The 14,322-nt window shown below is 36.9% G+C and overlaps 1 protein-coding gene across 4 annotated transcripts in view; it reads left to right on the forward strand.

Annotated features, from left to right (window-relative positions):
• The window catches only part of fcho2 (FCH and mu domain containing endocytic adaptor 2), a 64,743-nt gene extending 51,031 nt beyond the window's left edge, over positions 1-13,712 (forward strand). For 2 of the 4 annotated variants that reach the window (XM_052104624.1, XM_052104631.1), the window contains 11 exons: positions 147-223; positions 5,885-6,000; positions 6,121-6,247; positions 6,570-6,629; positions 8,436-8,547; positions 9,070-9,225; positions 9,588-9,720; positions 10,190-10,389; positions 10,566-10,630; positions 10,816-10,980; positions 11,172-13,712. In XM_052104624.1, the coding sequence (XP_051960584.1) occupies positions 147-223; positions 5,885-6,000; positions 6,121-6,247; positions 6,570-6,629; positions 8,436-8,547; positions 9,070-9,225; positions 9,588-9,720; positions 10,190-10,389; positions 10,566-10,630; positions 10,816-10,980; positions 11,172-11,194 (1,234 nt within the window). In that variant the 3' untranslated portion in view covers positions 11,195-13,712. Of the gene's footprint in view, positions 1-146; positions 224-1,884; positions 1,963-4,350; positions 4,870-5,884; positions 6,001-6,120; positions 6,248-6,569; positions 6,630-8,435; positions 8,548-9,069; positions 9,226-9,587; positions 9,721-10,189; positions 10,390-10,565; positions 10,631-10,815; positions 10,981-11,171 lie in introns of all 4 variants that reach the window. The other 2 variants (XM_052104616.1, XM_052104640.1) reach the window with 2 other exon arrangements.
• Positions 13,713-14,322: the final 610 nt, after the last annotated feature.

Genomic DNA, 14,322 nt, shown 5'->3' on the forward strand with positions numbered 1-14,322 from the left:
AAAAATCTGTTTTGTTTTCTTTGTGAAATCATTTATTCACTTTTTTCATAAAACCTTTTTTGTATGAATTTGTTTATGGACACAAGAATTATTTTTTTAAATGGTGAATTACACAGCTTTCATAGCATCTTTGTTATTTTAAACAGTAGATTAGACCTGCTGTCTTTGGATCCATTTGGCCCAACCAGCACTGGCTCTGCCTCTTCTGTACCTCCCTCATCAGGTAGCACCATTATGTTTTAATACTGCAAAAACACAACACTTCTGAGTACTATTAATAGCTGACTATTAGGATCATTATTACTAAGAGATGCATAGTTTTTCCGCATTGTACTGAATGTAAATGCACAATGAAGGACAGTAAGTCCTCTGCGAAAACCCACAGTAACAGATCACATTCCTTATATTTTGCGTAGTTTCACAAAATGACAGGTAACATACATGTATAATATGGTATAATCACATTTCGCATTTATCCCAGGGTCAGCACCTTAAGTAATCACAATAGAGTTTAGCCTGACAGTGATCACAAACACTGTACAGACAAAAAGTAATAACTCATTCAGCCCTCCAACTCCTCCATCCCCCAGCCTCTGGGAGGCTTGTCTTAGGTCTGACCTCCTTCATTATTGATGATGCTTACAGGCTGATGAAAATGTTTGGGCTATTCCAGTTCACAACAGTTGCCTCGAGAGAGCTTGCTCAGGCTGCTGTTGTCATGGAAATCTCCATATCCTACAGTGACTTCATACCTCACTCAATCTGTTTTCTTTAGTATACAATCGTTTGTGAATTTATGCAAAAACGTTAAGATATTCCTTTGTGTTTGATTTTGATTTTTGAATATAAATATATATTACATTTTTATCTTTTTTTATCATTATTATTATTTTGTTCTGTAGAATGTTTTTTTTATTTTTTATATATTTGACGTTTTATATTAATTGCTGATACTTAATTGAATTTGACATATCTAATTATGCACTTCATTTGTATTTTTGGAAGAATAATGTCTCTAAATTAGTCTTCAGTGTCAAGTCTCCAGATTCAGCCCCACCTCTTTTCTCTTGACTCTTTTACACACCCATCCTTTTGTGAGTATATTCAATGATCTCAGCCTATGCTCCCTCTTCATGTTGTGCTCTACTCATTTAGTATTGTTATGTTGACAGTATGACCTTAAGGGCTGAATACTCTGCACTATTGGCCTTGATTATTGAAATCAAATGGTATTTTTAATTCTGGGAATTAGGAGCTGCCATATCATTGGAAATGGTACATTGACAAAATGTAGCCTTAACTTAAGATTACATAAACAAAAACAATTAGCTTAGTATTGGTCACATCATTTGTAACACATGTACCTTTCGCACTTTTTGTTTTCAACCTTCTCACACACTTTTTTTTCAGGCTTGTAGAGTTATTTGGAAAGAAATTATTGTGAGTGCATTCTTGCGTGACTCTGTAATAGTTTTAAAATGTGACGTTTGCAAACAAATGAGTCTTGCAAATAAGCCACTCAAAGTAGTCACTAAAAGAAAGCCAACCTGTCATTCAAGCTCTGACCTCAGCTGTGAGGGCCAGTCATAATCCAAAGTTAATTGGCACCTTCAGAGGTCAGAGGGTGGAGTTTGGAGTCCCCTTGTCACAGACGTTGTCAAACATAATCTTGTTATAGTTCTGACCTGGCAAAGGAGCAAAAAGAGCAGTGAAGGGGATTTTAGTTATTTTGCGAATTATTTTATGCACTATTTTTAGCTTTTGAACTCTCATCTATATTTCCTTCATCTATATTGATTTATTTTAATTGAGCCTATTTAGTCCGTATGATTTTTTTCCCCCTCATTCTTGCTTTGTATTTGTTCAATGCTTTTTTCTTCTTAGACCTGGCTTCCCTCTTATTATCACCTTTCCCTACATCTCCCCCACTGCAGTTAAATGATGAGGTCTTTGAAGACCCAGGTAATGCTTGTGACCCATGCCTGAATAAATCTCTTCCCATAACAGATGCTGACCTTAAAGGCTCAGGATAATGCAAAAATGTGAATGCTCTTAGGAATGTTTATACTTGAACTCACAAAGTCTTACAAATTCGTATAATTCTAAGAGATGTATATATGAATATGAGTGTTTTCAACATACTGTATTTTGCAAGCATGCTGAAGGAAAAGCACTGAGCCACACTTATACACAGTATAATTTTTATTTTATTTTATAAAACAAAATTATGTTATGCCAGTGTTTTATTTATTGTTTATGTATGTACAGTGGCAAGAATTGCATTTGTGAATACATTTGCCTAAAAAAATGGTTTTACCTTCATCTAAGTTACAATAATGAACAAACACAATCTGTTTTAACTAATAACACACAAATTGTTGTATTGTTTTTGAACATATTGAATACATCATTCAAACATTCACAGTGTAGGTTGGAAAAAGTATGTGAAACTCTAGGCTAATGACATCAACAAAAGCTAATTAGAGTCAGGAGTTGGAAAACCTGGCATCGAATTAATGAAACTAGATTGGAAGTGTGGGTTAGCTACTTTTACCTATAAAAAACACATTTTGAGTTTGCTATTCACAAGAAGCATCTGTTGATGTGGACCATGCCTTGCCAAAAAGTAGATCTCTCAGAAGATCTACAACCAAGAATTGTTGCTTTGCTGGAAAGAGTTACAAATAATGTGTAATACTCACCATGTAAGTGGCCATCCAGCCAAGATGACTCAAAGGGCACAATGCAGAATGCTTATTGAGGTAAAAAAAGAAGTGACATCTAGAGTGACAGCTAAAGACTCCACTGGAACTGGTTAACATCTCTGTTCATGGGTTTACCATATGAAAACATTAAACAGGCATGGTGTCCATGAGAGGACACCATGAAGAAATACCACTTTGACACTCCACAACGCTATTGGACTAATGAAACTAAAGTTGAACTGTTTGGGATGAACACGCAGCACTATGTAGTGCATAAACTGGATGGAAACATCATCCCAACAGTGAAGTACTGTGGAAAGAGCATCATAATTTGGGGCTGCTTTGGGGCCTGTATCGCTTGCTTTCATCGATGGGAAAAATTAATTCCCAAGTCTACCAAGATATCTTACAGGATAATGTCAGGGTGGTTGTGTGCCAGCTGAAGCTCAGTAGATGTTGGATGATGCAGCAGGACAGTGACCATAAAAATCAAATTAAATCAACTACAGAATGGCTTCAAAAAAGAAAATCCACCTTTTGGAGTGGGCCAGTCAGAGCTCAGACCTTGCTGATGCTGTGGGATGACCTGAAGAGAGCCGTTCATACAAGATATCAAGAATATGGCTGCGATAAAGCAGTTCTGTAAGGAAAAATGGTCCAAAATTACTTCTGAACGTTGTGCAGGTCTAATCTGCATCTATCGTAAATGCTTGGTTGAGGTTATTTCTGCCAAAGGAGGATCGACCAGATATTAAATCCAATGGTTCACTTACATTTTCCACAGCACAATGAATTTTCAATGGGATGTGTTCAATAAAGACTTGTGACTTTGATGAGATCACATTTTATGACCAATTAATGCAGAAAAACAGGGTTCCAAAGGGTTCACATACTATTTCTTGCCACTGTATTTGCATTAGTTAAGGCTGACAGGGTTGCATGAAGGTTGGCTGATCATAGCATTGCTAAAGTTTGCAGTATTATCCTGTCTATTGCTTATTAAATTAATAGTTCACCCCAAAATAAAAATAAAATATTTTCTCACAATCCTAACATTTATGCTGTTATTTTTTCCAGTGGTGAACAAAGACATTTTATCCTAAAAAGTATGTACGACTTGTGCACTATATTCCAAGTCTTCGGAAGCCATATTATAGCTTTGTGTGCTGAGTGGACTGAATTTTGTTGTGATTAACTGAGTTGTCATTGTATGGCATATGTTGCATAAAGATTCTTTAAAAATGTCTCTTATTGTATTCCAAGGAAAAATTAACAGCTTACGAGTTTGGAAACCAAGGTTTGATGGATGATCGAATTTTCATTTTTGGGTGAACTATTCTTTGAAGGCATCTTTAATAATCTTTCAAGAGGATTCTGCAATGTTTTGACTTAATTTGAACGTGGTTGACACATTTACTGATAATATCTTATTAAAAGGTCTGTTTTTTTCTATTACTTTGAATATACCCAATGTTGTTTTTATGTGACATTTGTATTCCACATTCAGATTGAAAGAACATAGCACCTCCTCGGCATTGACTTGTACAGTATACAGATCATCAGTGTATATTTCATATCTATAATTTTTTTTTAATGTTTATACAATCTTGCATTGCTCTCTTCTCTCTGATGAACCCTGTAACAGAAGTGGATTTGCTGTCGGAGCCCACCTCTCTTTCAGCTGTCAGTCTTGATGTTGCTGAGGCTCCTGCTCTTCCCCTTCCATGCAAAATCCCTCCTTTTAGCCTTGCCATCTCAGGCCCCCCGCTGTTCCCTACCCTCCTCTCTCCTCCATCCACCTCTCCTTGGGAGCTCCCTGATGAGGCTTTTGCCCTCCTCAACCCTGCTCCCACTAGAGCTATGAGTGTGCCTCCAGCCCTACAGGCTGCTCCTAAGAACTACACTACCCAAAAGCCCCCTCTCAGTGCTCCCGTCACTGGTCCAGACATGCTTTCTTCTTGGGCCCAGAGCCAATGGATTGCCTTTAATGATGCCTTTGTGCCATGCTGTGGACCATCCCATCAGCCAGCAAGGCCTCAGTCAGTGCCCGTGTCTCAACAGCTAAAGCTTTTCTCCAGAGAGCCTACAGACCCATTTGCGAATATTAGGAGAGATGAAATTGCCTCCTCTCTGAAGGAAGCAGCAGCCAGACCCATGCAGGATGGTAAATTTGTTGAATTAGAGTTCTAAGCATGTTCAAACACTGTTCCATGCTTCATGACAGTTTGATATGTTTACAGTGATTTTAACAAACCTGATGTTTTTAATATGAAAAGAACATTTATATTATTAACTTGTTTTCATTCATTTGAGTTGGTTTGGTGGATTTCTTTTTTTAATTATTTCTTTTCTATTTTTTGCTTCAGTTCGCTTTTATTTTATGCATTTTTATTTGATTGTTAATGTAATTGTGTTGTGTTTTCTGCATTTTATTGATTTGATTCACAATATTTTATAGGACTTTCACCTTTAAGCCATCATAATGTTAAAATCTTGCATAATCTTACAATTGTTTATCTGGGTAAAAATGTGACAAATTTAGGCCCAAGTTTGAAATACCTATGGTTAATATATTTTCTGATTGTTCTGTATGTTTAAAATAGAATAGCATTTAAACTAATATTTTTGAAATTCATTAGCAATTCATGTCATGTCCTATATAGGCTACTATTTAGAGAATAAAAAGTGTCTAAATTCACATCTAAGGGTGTTTATTTGTTTAGCTGTATCTTCAAATCAACATAAAAGTATTTTGAATGTTTTCTGAGCCAAACTGGTCCAGAACTGTGCTAGTTAATGATTTTCCCATTTTAACACTTCATGACTACAATGGTTTAAAGGAGGAATGCTTCTTTTACTTTTCTTGCTTTCTATTATTATTTCTTTGAGTGTTCTTATTTTAAGTATTCACTTTATGTTTGTTCAGAATTTTTTTCTAAATTCATATTGTGACATTGCCCTCAAGTATGTGCCTGTCTAAAGGTTATTTCACTCCTTTGTTGACTCTACATCAAGTGTAATTGTTGGATTTGACTCTTGAGCTTGTGATGTCAAGCTCAATATAGTAGTATTTTAAATGTTATTCCACATTTGTGTTCATGTTAATGCTAAGGCACTGCCATCTCTGGTTTTTGTATGTCTTGTGGTTCTAATATCTGTCTTCTTTTTTGCATGCATAGTACCACCCCCAAACAGGCCAACCACTCCCCTGGGCACAGCAGGTATAGTGCCACCTCCAAGACCATTATCACGGCCCAAACTGCCTGCAGGAAAGCTGACAGGCATCAATGAGACTGTGAGTAAAGAACATACATATTTACTGATTCCCCCAAATCCAAGGTAGTTTAGAGGTAATCAGAAAATTGAATGAAGATGAATTGAAGTGAATTATTGATTAGTCGATTGTTCTGTGCAGGGCCGACCATTCAGCCCTTCTAAGCTGTCTAACTCGAGCCCTCCTTCTGCTCCCCTGGCTCGAGCTGAGAGCTCCTCCTCTCTCAGCTCCAACACCTCACTGAGCACCAGCAACACACCGACTGTTGGTGAGTGTTCACACACTTTTCTTCATGATCCAAATGCTGTAATGTTGAACTCAAAGGCATATTTCCATACACGTTTTCTAAAATATATGAATGCTTAATTATATATACAGTGTATAACAATGACAGCAAAATTCTGTATATTTTAGCTTTTTGTTTTAGGGAATGGGTGTATACTTGTAAGAAAAGCTAACACACAAAGTATACATTTGTTATTCATTGCATTTCATAATATGATCAACACTCACCAAACCACTCCATCCTCACCCTTCAACTGTGGGTCTTTTTTTCTTTTGTGGTGTCCTTCCTTTCATTTTCATTTAAGAGGACGATGTGTTTGTGGGGAAACTGCCCACATTTGAGAAGAGATGTGAGACTCCTGCAGGTAAAGTGGAAAGTACCCGAAAAACTGTTCTGACTTACTAATTAACTCCTGAATGATCATCAACCAATTACATTACTCCATTTACTAAACCACACCTATTCCTTTCAAAATATTCTTCTAATTAGCTCTTCTGTGACTCACCCTATGATTTTGGTGAACTCAAATATTGTTGATACTTTGAGCTCATTAAGTCTTAAGGCCCAGGTTTACTTCATACAAAATTGATCAATGAACAGGTGTGATGTAATTTACAACAAAATCTGGCCAATAAGAAGGTGTTTATAAGTTTGTTTCGGTGGTACGTTACCGCTTGCCTGGGCGAACTTTAAGAAAAACTTCTCCAAAAACTGGCTGCTTGGGAACCTGGGTAGATCAGCGAGTATTGATGTTGACTACCACCCCTTGAGTCGCGAGTTAGAATCTAGGGCATGCTGAGAGACTCCAGCCAGGTCTCCTAAGCAACCAAATTGGCCTAGTTGCTAGGGAGGATAGAGTCACATGGGGTAACCTCCTCGTGGTTGCTATAATGTGTGGTTGTCATTATGGTGGGGCATGTGGTGAGTTGTGCGTGGATGCCGCGGAGAATAGTGTGGGCCTCCACATGTGCTATGTCTCCTCAGTAACGTGCTCAAACAAGCCACGTGATAAGATGCAATAATTGATTCGTCCTCTGCCACCCAGATTGAGGCGAGTCACTACACCACCACGAGGACTTAGAGCGCATTGGGAATTGGGTATTCCAAATTGGAGAGAAAAGTGGAGAAAACCTTCTTACTGTCATTGCTCCACATCATCAGTAGGTGTGACCTGAAGCTCCACCTACTTTGAAGCTTACAGTTTTTCAGTCATTTAAGATCAGTCAACATGAACTCACCAGCATGCAGAGTTATTAGCAAGCTGGTGCAAATGTACCAACATCTGTTCAACCGCTCACTTAGAGACATTTTGTAAGTCCATGTCTTCTTGTTGTTTAATTAGTCTACAAAAGTATCAAATCAACTCAAATACTCTCAAGTGCCCATTCACCCATGTGCCATCTGCAGAGAATGCCATTCACACATCGGCCCAAAGTGAGATATGCCTTTCTTATCATTCTTTTGTTTGAATTCTACCCATTAACACACTTTTATACATTTATTGCCACATATAGTGTGTTCACTCAATTGCTCCATGAATTCAGAATGTATGTACAAAACATTTTGTACTGTACATACGGATATTACGTATAATCATCGAGCTTCTTTTGATGACCTTTTGAATTCTACTCATAGAATGAGGCATAAAGTCATTGATAACACATTTTGATGTCACATTAAGATTTTGTATATAGCATCCTCATATTCAAATGTTCCTCTAAATGCCTCCCACAGCAGTGTGAAGGATGTCTGAATAGTTGCAAACAGTATACCATTGCTCGACTGTTTTGAACTTCTTTTTACACCTGAATGAAGAAGAACTTTTCCGAAAGTATATCGGGGGCCTTTAGCCTACTTTGCCAGCCTTGCAAACTAATGGGGTTGATTGCAAATCATAAACTTTATACCATTCTGTTGCTGATTTATTGTTGCTGAAGAGGATGTATGGCAGAAATAGTTTGGATAGCAGTTGCTTAAAGACTCTTTCCTACTGAGCTGTCAGTGTTTTGATGTGTTACTCTGAAGGTTGAAAATTTGTGAAATGGACCAACCATATCAGAAGAAAAACAGGATGTTTTAATACCTGTTTTAATGCTGATTTCTCTCTCTCTCTCTCTCTCTCTCTCTCTCTCTCTCTCTCTCCCTCTCTCTCTCCCCCTTTCCCTCAAAGGGACATCTCGTGGGCCCAGTCCAGTGACACTGGCTTCCCAGGAAGCATTGCCCATAGCTGTGGCATTCACAGAGTCAGTTAATGCCTATTTCAAAGGAGCAGATCCCAGCAAGTGAGTTTCACAAACTATACACAGGGTTCCCACAGTCATGGAAAACCTGGAACACATCAGAGAATTTGAAAACTGTGATTTCTAGAAAGGTTAATGAAAGTTAATCTCAGAAAATCATAAGAGAATTCTATAGCCAATATAATTTTCTACATACAGTATTTATGCTGAGTTCTAAAATATTTCATCAAATAGAAATTGTCTTTGTGAATGCAGTCACTATTCACACATTTTTCAAATCACGAATGACTAGGAAAAGTCATGAAATGTAATTGTTCAAACGGTTCTCAGTGATAACCACCAATAATTGAAGCCATTGCATGTAGATTATTACATGCATGTAATTCAAAATGCACATTGGTAATCTATTACATATTCCATAAGATTTAACATTTTTGAGAATAGACGCCCATTGTAAATGTTCATACATGGGCTCTTTATATCTGTGTCCTGCTCTTGGTTAAATGTTGTTTTGTGTAGATCAATATAGAGGATCAGCTCAGTTTACCTCTCTGTGTGTTGTAGGTGCATTGTGAAGATCACTGGAGACATGACCCTCTCCTTCCCCAGTGGCATCATCAAGATTTTCACCTCAAGTCCTTCTCCTGCCATACTCAGCTTCAAACTCTTAAATACTACCAGACTAGAGCAAATCATGCCCAATCAGCAACTACTGCACAGGTGAGTGTGTGGGGTGTTTCTGCAAATTTGAAATGAGAAAGTGATAAGTGTGGCTTGAAAATAGTTTGGATACATTATATAATTTAAATCTTAATGACTTGTTCCATGCATTAGTGTCTTTGCAACCCATGTTTATTACAGCCTGGACTGCTCTTTTTTTTTTCTATCACTCACCCGCAACCCTTGTTGTGTGAGTTCCTGCCAGCAGCTCCTAGGCATGACTAAACGAATCAGGAGGATTTGTTATTTAGTAGTTGATCTGCTGGAGTAGGGTTAGTTGATTCATTCTGTCACAGTGACATGCAGCAATTAAATATTTAGGTCCTAATTAAGTTTTCTGTGTGTTTGTGCACATTATGCAGTGACTCCGCCCAGAGTGACACAAACACCAAGGACTTTTGGCTGAACATGCCTGTACTGACAGCATATCTCAGAAAGAGCTCTGAGCAGAACCCTGCTGCATCCTATTACAATGTGGATATTCTTAAGTACCAAGTATGTAGCTTTTTACTCAGTAACATTTGGGATAGTACTATTGTGTACTTCAGTGTGGCTTGTTAGCACCAGATTTATTCAGAATTATTGAATGAATGCTGGATCAATGTTTCGGAAATACATGTGCCAAGTTCCTAGAAATGTAATCTTTGCAGCTGCATTTTTATGTATTTCTGAAAAGTATTTAAGCAATTCCCTAAACACATTCTGAAATGACTGAAAACATTTATCACACAAAAGATGCATTCAAGTCATTTTTATTTGAACTGCGTTTTTATTATGATTTGAATAACAAAAGATCCACACAACCAAAAAATTGGCTTCACGTTTTTTGGCCAATTTACTGTTGAAATCCTGGATCAGATCACCAGATTAGTGTTGTGTAAATCAGGCTGATGATCATGTCAGCCACACCCATGTTACTAAGGTGGTAAGCAGTGACCTTTCATGACGTTTTGGCTCTTTTCAGGTATGTTCAAATGGGATTCAGTCAACACCTCTGAACCTCGTAGTGTATTGGAAATGCGGCCCTAGTACCACAGACCTGCGGGTGGACTATCAATACAACCCAGAAGCCATGCAGCCTCCAGCAACACTCACCAACGTACAGGTGTTAGTGCCCGTCAATGGTGGAGTCATCAATATGCAGTCGATCCCAAACGCCATCTGGTGAGTTGAAGTGATTAGGCACACAAACCTTGAGGAAATATCTTGAGGGAAAAAAAAAACATTCAACTGTATATATTTAATCAGTATAACCAGTATAATATATAAACAAAAACAGCCACTGAAATGTATAACAACTCAGTATAATTGTAATTAGTTTGTAACTTTGTTTGAATTAGGAATACAGAACAGAATAAGTCATTATGGAAACTGAGTGACATCTCTGACAAGTCTGAAAATGAAGGTATGAGCAAAATAGCATCACTATTGAGATGAAGTTGGTATGAATCAATGCTGCTAATGATTTTACAGTCACATTGAAATTTTTGTGTGCACTTTGCACGATGTGATAAAGATTAAAAGGTCACCTGGTACAAAGTACGTAATAGCATATTTATGTGGACTGTGTGTATGTTTTGTATGTGTCAGGCTCTGGTTCTTTGAGGGCAAAGTTTGAGCTGTCCGATGGCCCATCCATCCCTGCCACCCTGGCTGTTCAGTTCTTCAGCGAAGGCAGCTCTATGTCAGGTGTTGACATGGAACTAGTAGGCTCTGGTTACAGACTCTCCCTCAATAAGAAGAGATTTGCCTCTGGTGAGCATGATTTGATTGAATTGAAACAGTTTTGGGTCTATATGCTCTCAACATATGCATATTTTATATATATATATTAGCATAGAGTTTTTAATCAAATGTATTTTGATTTCAGTATAATTTTGTCATTGAAATTACAGAGTTGACAGAAGGTATATGATTAATACCTGTATTTGTGTGTGCATTCACAGGTCGCTATATGGCAGACTCTTGAGTTCTGAGAAGAGGCCCATCCACTGTCAAATGCAGGGAATCTGGAGTTTAATTTCTGTTCATTGATGTATTCTCTCACTGGTTCTGTATTATATTTATGGAAGATCTTTGAGGGGATGGGACAAGAGGGCTATCTGGGTGAAGGCCTCTCATGCATCTGTTTCCTCTGCATGTCCTGAATGATGGAGTTGCAGTGAAACAACTTTCTGGAGATGGGAGGTTTTTATACTATAGTAACGTAGCACTGAGTATCAAACACTGTAAAAAATAAAACAAAAAAGTAAAAAGAAGGAATGTCAAGATATTGGTAAATGAAATCATTAATCTTTGATCATTTTTGATCTATTCAGACTTTTATAAAGTCTGAACAGTAGTGCTTGGTTATTTATATGTATTGTTAACAATTTGTAATATGAATTATATATGTATAAACACAGCATATCTAAGCAAAAAAAAAAAAAAAAAAGGATAAAAAAGCACTGCACTAACAATCTTTCTGGATATTTAAAAGCATTCATTTCTCCTTTGTATTCACTTAAAAGTCAGTTACAATGACAATGAAGAGAACAAAAGGAGAAAAAAATAAGGAAAACAGGTGAGACAAGAGATAATGCCTCAGCAATATATCACTTCATGCTCACAAGAATGCCTTACTTTTTGTCCAAAACATCTTTGGTCATTTACATAGCGGAGCTTAAAATTTTTCCTCATTTCGTTTGATTTCAAGTGTTCCTTTCTACTTTTATGTTGTTGTTGTTTTTTGTTTCATTATGAATGTGCAATGAAGGTATAAGCTTTCAAAATGTATGGATTTTTGTTCTAGTTTAGTGCCATTTTCACCTTAACGTTGACAAGAGAACTTGTTAGTTGTGTTGTTTGTGTAACAGCAAAAGGAAACTTATACACTGACCTCAGTGCCTCTTTTATTTCTTAAATATGTCTATGTTTCTGTACAGTTAAGTATGAAAATCTTTTTCCCTTTTTTAATCTTTTCATGACTTTTCATCATACAACATACTTTATTTTTTAAGTGCCAGTTCAGTTCTATACTTCCTGATGGGATATTGAAGGGAAATCAAGTTAAAATTTGGCCTTTGACCTTCAAACTCCAAAGTACTTTACCCAAACAGGTCACTTCATGGAATTATGTCATTCTTATAGACATTATCCAATTGAAGTTGCCCACATTTTTAAGCAAATGCGCTGTGAAGGCCTTGTCGATGCGGAATTCTGCATAAATCCTACCAAAATACCCAATGAATAATGAGAATTGTGAGCTTATACTAACGGCAAACACTGACCTGGTGTAAAATCTCTTGATATTTTGGAGGGATCCTTAATGAACAGACTAGAAAGTTGTGAATATTAGCATATTCGCTAAATGAATTACAAGCATGCAAGCTATTCGGTGTAGTTGATTAACAATGGGTACCAATTTTTCAACTAAAGCCCAGTTCAGATGGGATTAGCTTTGTATGGGGACGTGGTGTAGTGTAATAATTACAAAAGCTTCTCCATGATTTTAGAAGTTGTTTTTGGCTCAAGTTCTCCAATTAATGTCTCTGAGTGTATTTGCCAAATACAGATTGAAAAGCACAATAAGATGCAATGAGCCAATAGAATTACAGAAAAACTCTGCATTTCTTACTGTCAGTTATGGATTTTAACACTTTTATGGCTTTATATATTTTATATAGTTTTGTACCAAAAGTTCATCAACTTATTACCATCGAGGTTATTCTGTCTTTATTTCATAGTATGTGTTAGAAACCAGCGGTGAGCATTCAAAGTGCTTTGAGATGTCAGAAGACAACCCTGTCTTTCCCCCATGCAAGGGTTATTTGCCTTGTCCTCTGTGGACGATAGCTTCACCAAGGGCTACACCAATCTCCGAGATCACCATTTGTACTTTAAAATGTAAAACACTAAAAGCCAACAATGACGGACCTTGATGAATCTGGACAGTTTTAGAATACTGTCTTGTTTTTACCAGGAACTTTTTTATTTTTCACAGTAGCCTAACAGTTTTGTGGAGTAACAAAGTGAAGATTTTATACTGAGAATCCTCACCCATTCATGTAAAGTTTTTAAATTTGTGTGATATTAATGAATGTACATTGGGTATGAATTTTGGTGTAGGTACTGTATCAAAAAAATACAGAGGCAGAAATCAGCTGATGAACATCCAGGTCAATGTAGCATCCAAATATAATACATTATTGGCTTCTTACAGTGAATATGCATGAACTAATTGTGTGGCTAGCAAGCTGGTTCTTGCTGCCTCTACAGCCATCTCACGAAAGTCATTCTGGAGCATTAAAAACAGGTCTCTTCTTTGATTTCTTTCTTCTTTTTAGGTCCACATTCAATCGCACATTAAAAGGTTTGTGCAAGTAATTTTTTTTGGTGTTCTCGCACAATGTACATTTTTACAAAGATTTTGCCATTTTCTCTACTTTATGATGCTCTGTGTCTGTAATAAATATGTAATATATAAATCTATACAAATATAAGAAATACTACAGTATGCTGACTATCTTGTCTCTTATTTCCTTTGCATAGATCTATTAAAAATTAATTTATGCTTTCTTTATGATAAATAGGTAAAGTTCCTGCTCAGCATCCCACCAACAATATCTCCTTTTGTCGCTACTACAGAGTAAATATAACATTGGGTACGTGGAGTGGAAGAGGAGACGCAGGAGTAGATATTTTATATCTTTTAATAATAGAGGCAGGAGTGGAACAAACTATATAAATGTAAACATGATAACAAAATACAAAAGTAACACTTCAAGAACTGACCATGGATGAACATAACAGGAGGGTATTTACACAAACAAGAGCAGATGAGGATGATGGTTAACAGATGGAAGTGATGAGGGCTGTGAATTCTGGGAAATGTAGTCTGGGGGAAACCTTCAAAACAAGAGTCTTTGGAAAACTTGAGGGAGGGAGACTGTGACAGTAAAGAAATTCAATTGCTTATGGCATGCCTTTTATCTGAATCATTTTAGAGAAAGTTTGGGCTATGAGGATTAAACTGACTGTAACCATTGGCTTTTCCTTCTGTGCACCAATTTCTCCAACTAATAGGGAAGATTGAAAATTCTGAGCATTTGCAAACAG

This window comes from Xyrauchen texanus, chromosome 3 (assembly GCF_025860055.1).
Source record: "Xyrauchen texanus isolate HMW12.3.18 chromosome 3, RBS_HiC_50CHRs, whole genome shotgun sequence".
Classification (NCBI taxonomy): Eukaryota; Metazoa; Chordata; class Actinopteri; order Cypriniformes; family Catostomidae; genus Xyrauchen; species Xyrauchen texanus.